This window comes from Centropristis striata, chromosome 20, assembly GCF_030273125.1.
Source record: "Centropristis striata isolate RG_2023a ecotype Rhode Island chromosome 20, C.striata_1.0, whole genome shotgun sequence".
Taxonomy (NCBI): Eukaryota; Metazoa; Chordata; class Actinopteri; order Perciformes; family Serranidae; genus Centropristis; species Centropristis striata.
Genome location: NC_081536.1, coordinates 34,188,360 through 34,207,115, shown reverse-complemented (window position 1 = coordinate 34,207,115; position 18,756 = coordinate 34,188,360). Strand labels below are relative to the sequence as shown.

The following is an 18,756-nucleotide window of genomic DNA, read 5'->3' as shown; positions in this document are numbered from 1 at the left end:
ATAAATGTTTCCTTTATTTCCTTTGTCTGATCCATCTCAGCCCCAATAAGTTTATTAAGTCATAAAACCAGATAGATGAAATAGATTTCATATCAACCAAAAAGGTTTACGGATGAAAAAAGTTGACAAAGACCAAAACGAAGGACATTTTACTATAATTTTAGTTAGTTTTAGTTAGTTTTGGAACCACAAAGTTAGTTATCGTTTTTTAAAAACTCTAGTTTTTATTTTTATTTCAGTTAACAAAAATGTTTTTTCAATTCTAGTTTTGGTTATTTTGTTAGTTTTTGTTAACTATAATAACCTTGTTAGGTGTGTGATTCTATTACAGATTGTCTGATTGCACAGTAAATATAAAGTGCTATTTTAAATGTACGATACTTAATAAACATTACATTCATTAAATATCAGCAATGGTAATTTTATGATATTGGGAGTTCCCATTGTTATGAATATAAAGTGCATGTTGCCCTAATACCTAAAGAGTTAATAAAGATATAATAAATAGTGAAGATATTAATGGGGAAGACCTTTTTATCTTACAGTCGAGGTTCATGAAGCATTTAAGAGTCAAATAAAGAGAGTTAAAGCCTTTATTATCACATCTAAACTCTCACTATAGATCTTTTTCACCAATATTTGTGACACTTGTGGCTGATATAAAACATGTTTATACATAAATTCCATTTTATTCCAATCTTTAAAAATATAAAGTCATGGAAATAATGATTAGACCTCCTTGTTTTCTTCAGTTTCTGGTTCATTTTAATGTCTGGTTCAACTAAAGGTTCATTTGTTTGGACAAATATAATGATAACAACAAAAATATCTGATAAGAGTTTGATTTAAGAGCTGATATCTAGACATTTAATGGTTTTATTGGTCATGATTTTGGTTTTTCCTCTTATCATCACAATTCACAATTATAATTACATCTTCTTAATAGTTAATAACAAGTACTAGAGGTTGGCGGTATGAAAATATATCATTAAAACAATATAGCAATGTCTAATGTAAACAAATATCCATATTGTTCTTTTTTCTTTCTGACAAAAAACAAAGAAAATAGCTTAAAACAGCAGTTACGGCAATATTTGAGACATTTGGACGGTTTGTATTTATTTCATAAAGACAATTTATTTATTTAATAAGCAGAAAAGATCCTATATATTATTATTATTATTATTATTATTATTATTATTATTATTATATATTCATCAAGTGTAGACATCACACACAAGAGGTTGTTGATTTGTTTTGTAAAATGTGCCGTTTGAATAATTCTCTAAAGTCTGACGTGTCAGAGAGAATTCCTTGTTCATTTTAATGCCTTTAATGCCTTGATAATATCACATATTGATAATATTTGTAGGTTTTATGTGGGTATCAGGAGAAAAAGCTACACATTAACATACAAAAACCAGCCGGTCGTGCAGCTTGGTCAGCATTATCCTGGTCATAAAAGGTTAAACATTAAATGTGAACACGAGACCTGCTTCTCTGTTATCTTCTCTTTAAAGTTGCTCTGAGAAATAATCGGTTTCTGAGCTGAAATGATAAAACGGAGCATTAACTGGTGAGTCTGACAGACGTTTCAACTGTTGGTGTTGTTTCCGTTGTGAAGCAACAAGTGAAACGACGTCAGAAATAGAAAAGAGGAAGTTATTTTATCTACTTTGAGTCCATCTGCTGGTTGAAGGAGCTGATCTTTACAACAAATGCTCTTTAATACACATCTGACTGCTCCCCACACATCTCAGTCTGTTTTAATAATGCACCTTTTTTTGGTAATTTTGTGTCTTTTTTAGTAAATTTGTGTCTTTTTGATAATTTTTTGTCTTTTAAAAATTATTTTATGTATATTTTTTAATAATTTTGTGTCTTTTTTAGTAATTGTGTGTCTTTTTTGGTAATTTTGTGTATTTTTTTAAAATTATTTTATGTATATTTCTAAATAATTTTGGTTGTCTGTTTTGTAATTTTGTGTCTTTTTTTGGTCACTTTGTGTCTTTAGTAATTTTAGTTACTTTAGTCACACTTTAGTGTGTTTTTAGTAATTATTTGTCTTTTTTAAGTAATTTAGTTTTTTCTGTCATTTTGTGTCTTTTTTTTAGTAATTTTGTGTCTTTTTTTGGTCATGTTGATGCTGCCTCCAGGTAATTAGAGTTTGAGACCCCTGATTTATACCTTTATTGTCCTTAAGTTGTTTTTATATTGTTGTTCTTAATTGTTTTATGCACCAATGGGAGTTGCACTTTAATTTTGTTGTATTATCTACAATGACAATAAAGGCTCTTCTATTCTATTCTATTCTATTCTAAGAAATGAGACTGTTTTTGGTAGTGGGGAATCTGAAGATCAGAGAGAAAAACACAGAGGATCAAACACTGAAGCTGCAACAGTCTCAGCTGCTACTAATCACTCCTGATTCATGTAAATAAGAGGAAAGGCTCAGAGACTCAACAGGTGAGACTCAGCAGGTGAGACTCAGCAGGTGAGACTCAGCAGGTGAGACTCAGCAGGTGAGACTCAACAGGTGAGACTCAGCAGGTGAGACTCAGCAGGTGAGACTCAGCAGGTGAGACTCAGCAGGTGAGACTCAGCAGGTGAGACTCAACAGGTGAGACTCAGCAGGTGAGACTCAGCAGGTGAGACTCAGCAGGTGAGACTCAGCAGGTGAGACTCAGCAGGTGAGACTCAACAGGTGAGACTCAACAGGTGAGACTCAGCAGGTGAGACTCAGCAGGTGAGACTCAGCAGGTGAGACTCAACAGGTGAGACTCAGCAGGTGAGACTCAGCAGGTGAGAGTCAGCAGGTGAGACTGTCACTGTTAATACAGCAGGATGAAGAAGTGAAGGCAGCGTTGTGCTCCGTGTCGGAGACATCAAGCTGCTCTCAGATCAGCTGCAGCTGCCTGTTTAAAGTGTGAACGTCTCCGTGTGTCTTTGTTTAGCGGAGCAGAGAGGACCTGAACTCACTGAGACAGACTCAGAGTGGCTGAGAGGACCTGAACTCACTGAGACAGACTCAGAGTGGCTGAGAGGACCTGAACTCACTGGGACAGACTCAGAGTGGCTGAGAGGACCTGAACTCACTGAGACAGACTCAGAGTGGCTGAGAGGACCTGAACTCACTGGGACAGACTCAGAGTGGCTGAGAGGACCTGAACTCACTGGGACAGACTCAGAGTGGCTGAGAGGACCTGAACTCACTGGGACAGACTCAGAGTGGCTGAGAGGACCTGAACTCACTGGGACAGACTCAGAGTGGCTGAGAGGACCTGAACTCACTGAGACAGACTCAGAGTGGCTGAGAGGACCTGAACTGACTGGGACAGACTCAGAGTGGCTGAGAGGACCTGAACTCACTGGGACAGACTCAGAGTGGCTGAGAGGACCTGAACTCACTGAGACAGACTCAGAGTGGCTGAGAGGACCTGAACTCACTGGGACAGACTCAGAGTGGCTGAGAGGACCTGAACTCACTGAGACAGACTCAGAGTGGCTGAGAGGACCTGAACTCACTGGGACAGACTCAGAGTGGCTGAGAGGACCTGAACTCACTGGGACAGACTCAGAGTGGCTGAGAGGACCTGAACTCACTAGGACAGACTCAGAGTGGCTGAGAGGACCTGAACTCACTGAGACAGACTCAGAGTGGCTGAGAGGACCTGAACTCACTGAGACAGACTCAGAGTGGCTGAGAGGACCTGGACTCACTGGGACAGACTCAGAGTGGCTGAGAGGACCTGAACTCACTGGGACAGACTCAGAGTGGCTGAGAGGACCTGAACTCACTGGGACAGACTCAGAGTGGCTGAGAGGACCTGAACTCACTGAGACAGACTCAGAGTGGCTGAGAGGACCTGAACTCACTAAACTAACTCCCTGAGTGGAGGCCACAGGATGTGTGTGTGTAAATAATTAAGCAGGAGGTGATTAGAGCTCCTTTAATTCCCCCAGCATGCAGTGTGTGTAAATTAATGGTAATGAACAAAGGGAATTAGAGGGACGCAGCAGACGGCTTTCTGCTCTGGTTTAATCTCTGTTAACGTCACAAAATCTGCAGAGAGACGCACCAAAAATATAAAATACACTTCTGAAATTCATCTGGTGGCTCCGAACTTCAGATAATAAGACTAAAGAAAACACGTTGATTGTATTTTGGGGCAATTTGTTCTGGTTATAGTTTTTCTAATTGCCATGATATGAGCAGTTTGAATAAAATCACCAAAAAACATTTATTATCATAGAAATAAATCGTCAGGGTTTGATCTTTCCGATGGTCCTTGAACGGATCATCAGTTACTACAATTTATGTTATAAAAAGTGACCAAAACTTGTGTTAAATGTTGATATCTGTGTCAGAAAAAACAAACCAAAAAAAGACGGAAATTACCAAAAAAAGACACAAAATAACCAAAAGACACAAAATAACCCAAAAAAATACACAGAATGGCCAAAAAAGACAAAATTTTCCAAAAATGACAAAAAAACCCCCACAAAATAACCAAAAAGAGACACAATAACCAAAGCAAGACGTGAAATTACCCCCAAAAAAAGTCCAGATATTGTCCATATTGAAGTACTGTCAGTATTGTGCACGTGTGGTTTGTTTACAGATAAAAGTGAGATAAATGTGGGAGTAATACACTGTTGAAGAGCATGAGGCTAGTTGTAGGTAAATAAAGCATAATTCCTGATTGTGTTTATTGTGATCTGGTTTACTGTTTGGGCGTCTGATCCTCTCTGACCTCAGTCTGAGTCTGAACTAGCAGCCAGCCTGGTGGAGCTCTTCTCTTTTATTTGATTTTATTTTCTTTTCTCCGTCTGACTGGATTTCCTCTGAGACGTTTCCGTGACATGGAGCCAGCTGCTGCTGAGGCTGCAGCCAAACCACAAACCAGGAACCAAGAACCATATTTACACTGTTTGGATTGTTTGAAGGCTCCGTTTCCATGGTGACGGTCTGAACAGAAGACTAAAGTGGCGTCTCGTCTTCACTTTTTATTCCTGGTTTATTGAGTGTTTCCAGGAGGAAATCTGCTGATACGGTGATCTAAAGTGTGTGAATGTGATTGTATGCAGCCAGGCGGCATCACTTAAAGCCATCAGAGCATCTTTGGCCATGTGGAAGTTTTCATCAGCTACTCCTTCCACAAAGTTCTCCACCATCACTAGATCTTCCAGGTCTCCTCCAAAGCCGTCCACTTTTTTTTGGCCATTTTGCATCTTTTTTTGGTAATTTAGTATCTTTTTTGGTCAATTTGTGTCTTTTTTTTAGTAATGTGTCTTATTTTTGGTCATTTTTTGCCTTTTTTTTTGGCCATTTTGCATCTTTTTTTGGTAATTTAGTGTCTTTTTTGGTCAATTTGTGTCTTTTTTTAGTAATGTGTCTTATTTTTGGTCATTTTGTGTCTTTTTTTTGGCCATTTTGCATCTTTTTTTGGTAATTTAGTGTCTTTTTTGGTCAATTTGTGTCTTTTTTTAGTAATGTGTCTTATTTTTGGTCATTTTTTGTCTTCTTTTTTTTGGCCAATTTGCATCTTTTTTTGGTAATTTAGTGTCTTTTTTGGTCAATTTGTGTCTTTTTTTAGTAATGTGTCTTTTTTTTGGTCATTTTTTGTCTTTTTTTTGGGCCATTTTGCAACTTTTGGGTCATTTTGTTTCTTTTTTGGTCAATTTGTGGCAAATTTGTGTCTTTTTTGGTCATTTTGAGTCATTTTGTGGTCATTTTGTTTCTATTTTGGTCAATTTGTGTCATTTTATGGTCAATTTGTGTCTTTCTTTGGCCATTTTGCATCTTGATTTTGTTATTTAGCATCTTTTTTGTTAATTTGTGTCTTTTTTTCGGTTATTTGGTGTCTTTTTTTGGTTATTTTGCATCTTTTTTGTTACACTGGAGGATGAAAACACCTGCAACAGCATTTGGAGCCATTCCTGTACAATCTAAAGCAAAACTAAAGCTTGTTAGTTCTACTTTTATCTTTTAGAAAGAACCTTCTCGTTCACCACAGGTTATTGTTCCTCTTCGTCAGCTCTCATTACCTGTGGTGTACCGCAAGGTTCTATTGTAGGTCCTATTTTATTCTCTAATTATATGCTTCCTCTTGGCCGGATCATTGAACGCCACAATGTTTCTTTCCATTGTTATGCAGACTTTATGTCATTTTACATCTATTTTTGTTCAATTTGTTTCCATTTCAATAATTTTGTGTCCTTTTTTGGTCATGTTGTGTCTTCTTAGTCATTTTTACATCGACAGTCATTGAAACATTCTTGACAATAACCAAAGTCATGATCAATAAAACCATGTTAAATGTCTAGATATCAGCTCTTAAATTAAACTCTTATCAGATATTTTTGTTGTTATCATTATATTTGTCCAAGCAAATGAACCTTTAGTTGCACCAGACATTAAAATGAACAAGAAAATGAAGAAAACAAGGTGGTCTAATACTTTTTTCCATGACTAAATTTGACTTGTCATACACATAAAGGTTTCCTGTTTGACATAGAAAAAGTCTAAGAAATAAGAACATTTTCTTCACCTTCTGCATGAAGCACTGCTGTTTGTTATTGTGTCTCACCAAGTTTAATTCAAGGTGGAGTCTCCTTCTGAAATCTCCTTCAGTCAAAAAAACCAGGTTTTATTTATTTATTCTATCTTTTATAGATATGATCAAGATACGCTTTCTGTTCTCCAACTCAACAAACTCTTCCTGGGATTGTTTCGCTCATTTCAAGCAACAACTCACCTCTCACGACACTTCAGAACTAATCCTTCAACCAAGGTTTTACTTTTCTGTAAACCAGGGGTCTCAAACTGGCGGCCCGCGGGCCAATTGTGGCCCTCGTGACGATATTTTGTGGCCCCCACCTTAATATGAAAGTTTAATGTGAGTTTTATATGAACGTGTTGTGTGTGGAAGGTCCCTTTAATTATCATATCATATCATTTTGTGTATTTTTTATATAATTTTGTGTCTTTTTTATATCATTTTGTGTCTTTTTTAAATAATTTTGTGTCTTTTTTGGTAATTCTGTTTCTTTTTTGGTAATTTTGTGTCTTTTTTTAATAATTTTGTGTCTTTTTTGGTAATTCTGTTTCTTTTTTTGGTAATTTTGTGTCTTTTTTTAAATAATTTTGTGTCTTTTTTAAATAATTTTGTGTCTTTTTCAAATAATTTTGTGTCTTTTTTTGGTAATTCTGTGTATTTTTTTGTAATTTTGTGTCTTTTGTAATTTTGCGTCTTTTTTTAGTAATTTTGTGTCTTTTTTTGGTCACTTTGTGTCTTTTTTTTGTAATTCAGTTTTTTTTCTGTAATTTTGTGTCTTTTTTTAGTCATTTTGAGTCTTTTTTTGGTCATTTTGATACTGCCTCCAGCAGGTAATCTGAGTTTGAGACCCCTGCTGTAGGGTCTGTTCCATAATGTTGTTATTGCCTTTTACTTGACTGATGATCTGAGCCAGTTAGTGGCAACAACAGACACTTTTAGTAGACGAACATTGACTAGATTGCAGCGTTCTCACTCAATACTGAACCACAAACACAAACTGTTAACTGTTAGTCAGTTAGACTCCAAAACGTGTGGAAATAGAGTTAGAAAAATGCTGAAGTTTCCATTAAAGCTGTATTCTGCTAAACTGAAATACAATAACTTCAAAATCCTGTTTATTGAGCTGTGTTTCGGAGGTTATTTTTATAATCTACTGTGCAATTTCCGAACGACACAAAGGCTTTGGCGGTTAAATCAACGTTTGTCATGTCTGAATGCTGAATTTGGCTTTTTTTTTTTTATACAAGAATGGATAAAAAATGTCAAAAATCCTCCAGAAAATGCACATTAATACACGCAGAGCTTCAGAGCAACATGCTGTGATTTCAGAAAGTTTGGTCATTTTGGAGATTTTTGTATTTTTAGTGATTGGATGAGGAGAACGTCTGTTCCTTCAACTGCTGAGAAATCCCTTCATGGATTCCTCACACGGTCTGGTTTCATATATTAATAACTTATAACTATAGCTGGTGGGAGGGATTCTAACAGGTTAAATGGTGTGACGAGTGTGAAACAGAGAGCAGAATGTGGGCTAAGCCCCGAGGAAACAGGCTGCAGAGTCAATGTACACACACACACACACACACACACACACACACACTGAAGTGGGGCATGATTAACATGCAGCTAATACTCAGATTCAGGCTGCAGCCTGCTAGTCTCTATGAAAAGAAGCTGATATGTGTTAAATGGTGAAGTCACCCAGCTAACCTCCTCTTTAGTCCTCTCTGTTAGAGCACAAACTGCTGTTACATGTGGAATTAACGAGGGTTGTCAAAAAAAAAGACACAAGATGATCAAAAAAGACACAAAATGATCAAAAAAGACACAAAATGGTCAAAAAAGACACAAAATGATCAAAAAAAGACACAAAATGATCAAAAAAAGACACAAAATGATCAAAAAAAGACACAAGATGATGAAAAAAAGACACAAAATGATCCAAAAAAGACACAAGATGATGAAAAAAAGACACAAAATGATCCAAAAAAGACACAAAATGATCAAAAAAAGACACAAAATTACCAAAAAAGACACAAAATTACCAAAAAAGACACAAAATGATAAAAAAAAGACACAAAATGATCAAAAAAGACACAAAATTACCAAAAAAGACACAAAATGATCAAAAAAAGACACAAAATGAACAAAAAAAGACAGAATCATTTAAAAAAGACACAAGATTATCAAAAGACACAAAATGATAAAAAAGGCACAAGATGATCAAAAAAGACCCAAAATGAATATATATATATATATATATATATATATATATATATATATACATACATATATATATATATATATACACATACATATATATATATATATATATATATACATACATATATATATATATATGTATATATGGGTCAATGATCTAACCCAGTGTCAGTTGGTGTAACCAGGTACTTTTTCCCATAAAAGTCTGATTATATACAGGAAAATAAATGTGAACTAAAATGAGAAAAAAAAAATATAAGCCACGTTTACTTTGCAACATTATGGTACATAACTAATTTTACATAATTTGTCAGAACTTTAGAAAAAAATGTTTGTTTTAGAATATTTTCTGCTCGTTGTTGAAATGTTGAAATACTATAGAAAAAAACCCCATTTGATGTCATGTTATGATGATTATTACATGTATAAGTCCATTTAAATACACTGTAGGTGGATAAAGTATTTAATATTTGTCATTCTTTTGTGGTTACACCATTTTATTTGTCACTGAGCCATATATATAGATAGATAGATAGATATAGATATATATGACAATATATCTATATCGCCAAAGAAGTTCAAGTTGTTTCACTTCAGTTTTTCTGAACTGTTAAGACAGAAAATTCTAATATTCACAAAGTTATTGATGCATGAGAGGATGTTTCTTTATGAAGAGTAAGATATGAGGTTTGTTATTCAATGAAACTGATTTATTTTAGAGATTTAATAACGGTGTGTTGTTTAATACCCTCAGGACGAGGCCAGTATGCAGAATGTTAAAGGGTTAAGTACAGTACCGTACAGTAAATGTACTTTCCATCACTGCAAATCATAAGAACATGAGCAGCTAGAGTTCATGTGGGGTGAATCAGAGTCTGTTCTAGCTCTGGGTTTCTTTATTTCTACCTTCTAGGGTTGTCAAAAGGATCGATACTCAAAAAAGTATCGATACTAAAACGTTGTATCCGGATACGATACTCATTTTCAAAAGTATCAATGAAAAGTGTTATTTTCTCTCTTTTAGTCCCAGAATGAAGCAGAGAAAAGTCGACTTATCAAGCTTTCCTAATATTGTGCACAGCATAAAATCTCTAAATATTGTTCTAATTGTTGTTGTTTGTTGTATTTATCTATTTTTTGCACTACCTCAGACCTGAAGCTTGTTATCATAGTTGCAGTTCCTTTTTGCACAACTGTTTTTATTATAAATATTTAACCTGTGGTTCTGTTCATGTTTACATGTTGCATTTTTCTTTTTAATAGAAATATTTCTGTTAAATTTTGGGGTCTTTGTTTTTATCCTGGTGGTATCGGAAATGGTATCGAGTATGGAATATTTCCCTGAGTATCGGTATCGAGATGAACCCCTTAGCACCGTGACGACCCTGATACCTTCAGAGTGTTTCTGGTGTGCTGGTGAGACTCGGAGGAGGACTCGAGGTTACCTGGTGAAGAAATCTGCGATGCCGAACCTCTTTGGCATCATCTTGGTCTCGGAGCTGTCCGGGTCCTTGTGAAGGTCCGGCAGCTTGTCCGGGGCGCTCTGCCTGCGACCCGCCTCCAGCACGCTCCGGAAGTCCTCCTCGTAGCCCTCCTCCCCAAAATAAAAGCCTCCATCGTCGTCCGGGGACAGCGGCGTGGCGTCACAGCTGAGGGACACCACCAGGTTGGGGTTAGTCCTCAGAGTCTGGGGCCTGACGGGGAAACTGAGGTCCCGGAAGCCCTCCTCCTCATCATCATCATCCTCCTGCAGGATGGTGGGCTCGGACAGAGGGCTGTCCCCGTTCACGTTGGGGGGGCAGGGTTTGGCACTTGATCCCAGCTGGGGGGAGTCTGAGGAGGGGTCCGAGGGGTGAGGGGGATCCGGTGCCTCCTCCCCGGGGCACTGGGGCACCAATGTCCCGCTGCAGAACCCGACCCCGGCCCCCAACGTAGCCCCTAGATAAATGTCTTCGGACAAGTCCGAGTCCCAGTCACAAGAGTCCCTAGTGGACGTCACGATGTGGAACCCACCGTTGGACACTCTCACTTCCTCCCCAGAGGAGACGGTTTGTCCCGGGAGAACCGGGCTGGAGCAGGAGAACCCCCCGGTACCCTGTTTACAGTAGGAGGGGGGGTCCGGTCCAGGGCTGCCCCCGTTAGGCATGCCCACACCTGGACCCTGGAGGGGCTCGGCGGGGGGGCTCAGCTGGAGCATCCCCAGCCGGTCCAGGAGGAGACAAGGAGTCCGAGGAGTCGCCTCCTCCTGCTCCTCCTGGGAGGAGGGGCCGGGACCGGGGGACCCCCCCGCAGGATGCTGCCTCATCTCGGCTGAAACTCGACCCCCGACGAGCCCAGCTGGACAGGAAGCTCGGCCTCCTCCTCCTCCTCCTCCTCCTCCTCCGACCACCTCCTCCTGACCGAGCAGTGACTCAGTGAATCCGTTCAGGCCGCCGTGGTCTCCCCCCGGGAGGACCTCCACATCCAGCCCGGTGACCCCCCTGTGGTGCTCCGTGTGGACCCCCCTCCCGGTCCCGGTCCCGGTCCCGGAGATGTGACCCTGCCCCCCCGCTAGCTGCTCCTTCAGACCCCCCTGGTGCGGCTTGTGGCCCCCTCCGTCCTCCTCGTTCTCGTTCAGGTCGACGGCCAACCCTCCGGTCTCCCCCCGGGTCTCCATGGCGGCTCAGGCCGACCAGCGAGCCTCGGCGCCGGGCGTGTGTTGGCGCTGCCCGGTGGGCCCGGAGCTCCGGCGGCGGCAGCAGGTCCTGTTGTTCCCGGAGGAAGAGGAGAACATCTTCAGCCTCCGGCCGCTACCTGACAGCCCGCATGTCGCTCTCCGCGGCCGCTCGACGGGTTAAAAACACGGTTTTCTGTCTCTTTTGTGGAGAATTTCACGTCTCCGCCGAGCAGCAGATTAATTAAATCCCCTCAACGGTTCCACAGCAGCGGCACTCCGGCCAGTCCGGCGCCATCTTGAAAATACCCCAACAATGACGTCATGCCCCCTCCTCCTCCTCCTTCCCTCGCTGTGTTTTGATTCGCTGGCAGTTTACAGCGACGCCAGCTGGTCACTCTGTGTTACTGCACCATGGACATAATAATAAAAATACCTTTTTAACTTCTAATATATCATCAAAATAATAATTAAAAATAATATATAAATATATATATATATAATGAATAAATATAATATGTGATAATGAATAAATATAAAATAATAGATATAATATATATATGTTACTATAATAATAAATAAAAATACCTTTTCAACTTCTAATATATAATAAAAATAATAATTAAAAATAATATATAATAATAAATATATATAACATTATAATAAATAAATAAATAAATATAATATATATCAATAAATATAATATAAAATAAGATATATATATAATATATATATAATAATAAATAAAATACCTTTTCAACTTCTAATATATAATAAAAATAATAATTAAAAATAATATATAATAATAAATATATATAACATTATAATAAATAAATAAATATAATATATATCAATAGATATAATATAAAATTATAAATATATATATATAATATATATAATAATAAATAAATCTTTTCAACTTCTAATATATAATAAAAAAATATATAATATAATATATATTATAATAATAAATATATATATAATAATAAATAAATATAATATATCATAATAAATATATGTATAATAATAAATAAATATAATATATAATAAATGAAGACATTAAAAGTTTCATTCTGTGTGTAATGGATCTATATAATGTGTTATTTCCACTTTTTGAATTTAATTACTAACATAGATAAACTTTTTTATCATATTCTAATTTATTTAGATGCACCTGTAAGAGGAGGGTTAAAAACATAAGAATGTATTTTTTATTTATTATTTACATGGTGAAGTTACACAGAATGGCCATTTTCCATCATTTTCTTAATAATGATTATGGTTATGATCAATAAAACCATGTTAAATGTCAATATATCAGCTCTTAAATTAAACTATTATCCGATATTTTTGTTGTTATCATTATATTTGTCCAAACAGATGAACCTTTAGTTGAACCAGACATTAAAATGAACAGTCTTTGTGCAGAATAACACAGTTAAAAAAAAAAAAAGACAGAAAAAAAAGTTTCATTTCTCTAATGAATTGTTTTTTGTTTTTTGTTTTTAAATATTGGAATAAAATTGAATTCATATAAACAACAAGTTCCCACAAGTGTCACAGATTTTATATTACTGGTTAGTGCAAACACTTTATTTTAAATTAAACATGTAGAATAAACTGATTCTGACACAAATATCAACATTTTAACAAAAGTTTTTTGGTCACAGAAACTTTCACAACTGATGATGTGTTCAAGGACCGTTGGAAAGTTCAAATTTCAACAATAATGCCTGTTTTTCAGTTCTACAATAAACAGTGTATTTTTTGGTGTTTAATGAAAGAAAACATACTTTTCAAACCGGGGTTGAGAGTTTCTTTGCAGTATTATCACACAGTAACTTTGTGAAATGCAAAACAAATATTTAAAATGAATAAAAATTATGGTTTGGAGGCATGGCTGCTGTTTGACTCCACAAAAAATACCTTTTTGTGCCTTTTTTCTGTTTTAAATGTTGTTTGTTGCACTTCTGCTTTCCATGAAAGTCAGCGTGTCTCTATGTCTTTTTAATTTACAGACTTCCTCTTTTACACAAAATGAGTGAAACACTTCTATTATACATGACTTCAGTTCATAATAAGTTTCCCAACATCTTAATAATAACAATATATCAACACAATTGCAGTTTTGACAGTAATTTTCCTTTTTATGTGTTTGGCAACTTTCAAACAGGTTCATACAATTCTATAAAAAGTAAAATGTAAAGACAGTGGTACACACAATAAAAATGATGGCATATTAAAACTCACAGGCAACATTTGATTATATTTCTCATATTTAGCATCTGCAGCAACATCTAATTTCCAATATTGTTGACTTTATGTTTGTGGAAACAAGAAGGAACAACATGTTTGATGGATTCATGAGGAGAAAAACAACAAAAGCTTTAAATGATTCATGCAAAACCAAAGAAAATCCACCTCAACATTCTAAATAACACAAAACAGAAGCCTGAAGTGATCTGATAGAAGGTTCATTGAGCACACCCAAGCCAAAAATCATTTATTATATGGAAAATAACGACATTTTTGTGTTTTTTTTCTTTGAAAAACAGTGACATCATGTAATCAAACAGGCATTTAAAGGGTTAAAATCATCAACATCTTTGAATGTTTGGTAGTTTTGAACAGGGCGGAAGTTGTTTAAGAGGTTTATGCAAAAAAAAGTAGAAAAAAATATTAATCTGTAAAGTTTTTATAGCATTTTTTTGTAAGTGGACATTTTCAGCCCGAATGGCCTGAAAGTGTAAGTAAATGTGTACATGGTGTATTATTATTATTATTATTATTATTATCATTATTATTATTATTATTATAGACCCATTAAAAAAACTTTAAATTTGAATTTCAAAATATATCAAGAAAAAACCCTTCCAGAAATCATGCCATTTGCAGTATCACAGCCAAAATGATTGCAAAAACAAAAGTGAAAAATGACAAATATGGCTGAAAATGTCCCGAGTGGTCCCAGAGGCTTAAAAAAAAAAAAAAGCTACAATGAAGGAAATGTTGCTTCATAATTGATTCTGGTAATCATCATTAACATATGAAGCTGCATCTTCTTCACCTTTTCTGCTGCGACACGGACGCCTCAGTTTACTGACCGTCTCTCTGTTCAGCCACACGACGTAGACAACAGCCACCAAGAGGGCCAAGATGGCCAAAGATCTCACCACAGACCCTAGAACCAGGACCCAGAGTCCAGGGGCTGCAGGGTTCCCCTCTAAGATCAGAACCAAGACGGCTTCACTGTCTCTCAGGCTGACTGGGTTCTGGACCCGGCAGGTGAAGTTCTTCACACTCGAGTCATTTCTCTTAGAGATGATCAAGTCTTTTCCTGACTCCGTCCAGTCTCCGTCGTCCCTCTTCCAGCTGTATCTGACGGGTTCAGCCTCTCTGGTTTCTGCTGCACAGGTCAGCTTACATTGATCTGATTCTGGGCCACAAGCCAGAGGTTTCACCTCCACCCTGGGCTTGGGGACCAGCTAATGTGAGACCAGCTAATGTGACCGGCTAATGTGACCGGCTAATGTGAGACCGGCTAATGTGACCAGCTAATGCTACCGGCTAATGTGACCAGCTAATGTGACCAGCTAATGTGAGACCGGCTAATGTGACCAGCTAATGCTACCGGCTAATGTGACCAGCTAATGTGACCAGCTAATGTGAGACCGGCTAATGCGAGACCGGCTAATGCTACCGGCTAATGTGACCAGCTAATGCTACCGGCTAATTTGAGACCGGCTAATGTGAGACCGGCTAATGTGAGCGGCTAATGTGAGACCGGCTAATGCGACCGGCTAATGCTACCAGCTAATGTGACCAGCTAATGCTACCAGCTAATGTGAGACCGGCTAATGCTACCAGCTAAAGTAGTATGGTGTAGTATGACTTTTCTTTGTGGGGGTCATTTTTAGACATCCCATAATATTATGTTTTTCTGTCATTTCTGGTCATATTATGCTCTAATATGCAACAACAGACTATAATTGACCCGTTTTAAGCATTTTTAGGCATTTGAAATTCATCCATTTTTGACAAAAATCGACATGCTATAGTATGACTTCTTCTTGAGGGGGTCATTCTTGGATATCCTATTTTTTGGTGTTTTTTCACTATTTTTTGACAAACTATACTACTGCATGTATCAACAGACTATAATTGACCCATTCTAAACTCATGTAGACCAGTGAGTCTGTATTGTCACTGCCAGGGGGTTTTATAGAACGTCACCAGAAAAAGGAAACGCTGCAGAGAAGCAGAAGAAGGAAAAATGAAACTGTGATGTTTTGTTGGTGAGAAAAGAGACGTTCTGTCAGTCCTGTTCTCATCAGCAGACATGGAGACTCTGTGGAGGGTTGTGTTGCTGTTGGTGGTGCTGGACTTCACTCTCGCTCAAAATAACCCGACGTACGTGAAGAAAGGCTGGACACTGACGCTGGACCTGAGGCCTCCACTGGCGGACCGGATCACCAGCATCCTGTGGAAGTTAAACGGTTTTCCGATGGCTGAGTTGGTGGAAACTCCTGCGGTTTCTCTGGATTATTATTACCGCTTTGAAGGCCGATCCACCCTGGACATAACCACTGGACGTCTGGAGATCAACAGCATGACTACAACCGACTCTGGGAGGTACACAGTGGAGGTCAACAACAAGGTCCACAGTACGTGTTACGATGTTAAGGTGATTGAAGGAGTCCCCAAGCCCATGGTGGTGGTGAAACCTCTGGCTTGTGGCCCAGAATCAGATCAGTGTAAGCTGACCTGTGTGGTAGAAAACCCAGAAGCTGAACCCGTCAGATACAGCTGGAAGGGGGACGACGGAGACTGGACGGAGTCAGGAAAAGACTTGATCATCTCTAAGAGAAATGACTCGAGTGTGAAGAACTTCACCTGCCGGGTCCAGAACCCAGTCAGCCTGAGAGACAGTGAACCCCAAGAGAATCTGCTTTTCGAGGAGAAACCCGAACCCCAAAACAATCCTCTTTTGGAGGGAAACCCTGCAGCCCCTAGACTCTGGGTCCTGGTTCTAGGGTCTGTGGTGAGATCTTTGGCCATCTTGGCCCTCTTGGTGGCTGTTGTCTACGTCGTGTGGCTGAACAGAGAGACGGTCAGTAAACTGAGGTGTCTGTGTCGCAGCAGAAAAGGTGAAGAAGATGCAGCTTCATATGTTAATGATGATTACCAGAATCAATTATGAAGCAACATTTCCTTTATTGTAGCTTTTTTTTAAACAGCTTTGCATGAATTTGTGCTCAGTGCTGAATGATTTGAACCTTCTATCAGATCACTTCAGGCTTCTGTTTTGTGTTATTTAGAATGTTGAGGTGGATTTTCTTTGGTTTTGCATGAATCATTTAAAGCTTTTGTTGTTTTTCTCCTCATGAATCCATCAAACATGTTGTTCCTTCTTGTTTCCACAAACATAAAGTCAACAGTATTATTAATGAGATGTTGCTGCAGATGCTAAATATGAGAAATATAATCAAATGTTGCCTGTGAGTTTTAATATGCCATCATTTTTATTGTGTGTACCACTGTCTTTACTTTTTATAGAATTGTATGAACCTGTTTGAAAGTTGCCAAACACATAAAAAGGAAAAATATTGTAATAACTGCAATTGTGTTGATATATTGTTATTATTAAGATGTTGGGAAACTTATTATGAACTGAACTCATGAATAATAGAAGTGTTTCACTCATTTTGTGTAAAAGAGGAAGTCTGTAACTTTCATGGAAAGCAGAAGTGCAACAAACAACATTTAAAACAGAAAATTCTTGCTCCGTGCTGAATGATTTGAACCTTCTATCAGATCACTTCTGGCTTCTGTGTTGCTGTTATTTTGAATTTTGAGGTGGATTTGTTTTGGTTTTTATTCGACTTTTGGGCTGTTTTTAATTTCTAAATTGAATAAATGTTTTTGGTTTTGAAACTCAACTTGTGTTTGTGTTATTTATATATATTATTTTGATATGCATACATCCTTTGTGGGGTTTGGTTTAAAATCCAAACAAATAAACAAATAAAAGACAAATAAAAAACAAACAAACAAAGACTTAACTATCCTAAATGTCAGGACACAGACCTGGCTTACTCCTCTAAAAACGTCAAAACATTAATTCTGGCAAATATTTTGGACACTTATATTTCTATTTTTTAATAGATTTAATAATGTAAGTCTAGAAAACTGCAATAATTGTCAAGTTTTTAAATATATAATCTAATATATAAATAAATAACAGATTAATTTTTAATTTTGCACAAAAAAAAAAACTGAATTCAACTTTTTATATCCAGATCTGAGCCAGAAATTAATCAAGCAGAACATTTAAACCACTAAAACTATTTTTCTGTTCAGGAATGCAAGAAAATAACTATAATAAAGAAATAATAATGTGTTTTACAATTTTTACAGACTTTTTACTTTTTGTAAAACAGGACATTTTAAAATGTATGGATGACAATAATAATTATATTTTAGCATTAAAAATATAATTTTGGTTGAAGAGCTTCTACATACTGCTGTATTAACAATTACACAACATAAAAAAATATTTTTGTAATTACTAAAGCTGTTAATTTAGGCCTAATACATTTATTAAACACTGTTAATCTGCATAAAAAGTATTTTTCTAGAAGAAAGATGGCCACTAGGGGACTAAAAAAAGATACAAAGTGTTTGTTTTTGTCAGCCAATCAGAGCAGCGTGCTCCACGGGAACGCCCCGCCCCCCTCTAGTTCTGACCAATGGGGAAGCTCCAACTATTTTTACAGCAGCAACAATAGAAGAAGCATCAATAAAATAACAATAAATATAAATAGTCTTCTATATATTCTATTATAAATAAATAAATACAAAAAAAATAATAAATAACTAGTGGAAGTTTAACAAAAAGGTAAAAAAAAAAAAAAAAAGGGTAAATAAATAACATTTATAAATGAATTTACGAAATTTAGAATTAATAAATTAATGGGAAAATAATCCATAAATAAATGTAGAAATGAAAACATAAATTAAGGACATTCACAATAAATGTCTACATTAATTAGTATAAATAAAAGCAAATTAAATAAATAACTAGTTGCAGCTAAATCATAACTTACTTTTTAATGGATATATATTTCTTAATAAATAATAGATGCAAAAATGCATTTCTAAATTAATTAAAAAATTCTTATAAATGTATGTAAAAATACATTTAAAAAATAAACAATAATAAATAAATAAATAAATTGGAAAAATAATCCAAAAATAAATGTAGAAATTAATAAATAAATTAAGGACATTCACAACAAATGTCTACATTAATTAATATAA

The 18,756-nt window shown here is 36.7% G+C and overlaps 2 protein-coding genes across 2 annotated transcripts in view; one reads left to right on the top strand and one right to left on the bottom strand.

Annotated features, from left to right (window-relative positions):
• Nucleotides 1–11,742, bottom strand: part of tbc1d12a (TBC1 domain family, member 12a) — a 30,890-nt gene extending 19,148 nt beyond the window's left edge. The window contains exon 1 of the mRNA XM_059360002.1: nucleotides 10,229–11,742. Within this exon, the coding sequence (XP_059215985.1) occupies nucleotides 10,229–11,439 (1,211 nt within the window). The 5' untranslated portion in view covers nucleotides 11,440–11,742. The remainder of the gene's footprint in view (nucleotides 1–10,228) is intronic.
• Nucleotides 11,743–15,681: 3,939 nt separating this feature from the next.
• On the top strand, nucleotides 15,682–17,318 carry LOC131993932 (CD48 antigen-like). Its single transcript, XM_059360011.1, has one exon. It carries the CDS (start codon nucleotides 15,776–15,778, stop codon nucleotides 16,634–16,636), a length of 861 nt encoding a protein of 286 aa, XP_059215994.1. The 5' UTR covers nucleotides 15,682–15,775; the 3' UTR covers nucleotides 16,637–17,318.
• Nucleotides 17,319–18,756: the final 1,438 nt, after the last annotated feature.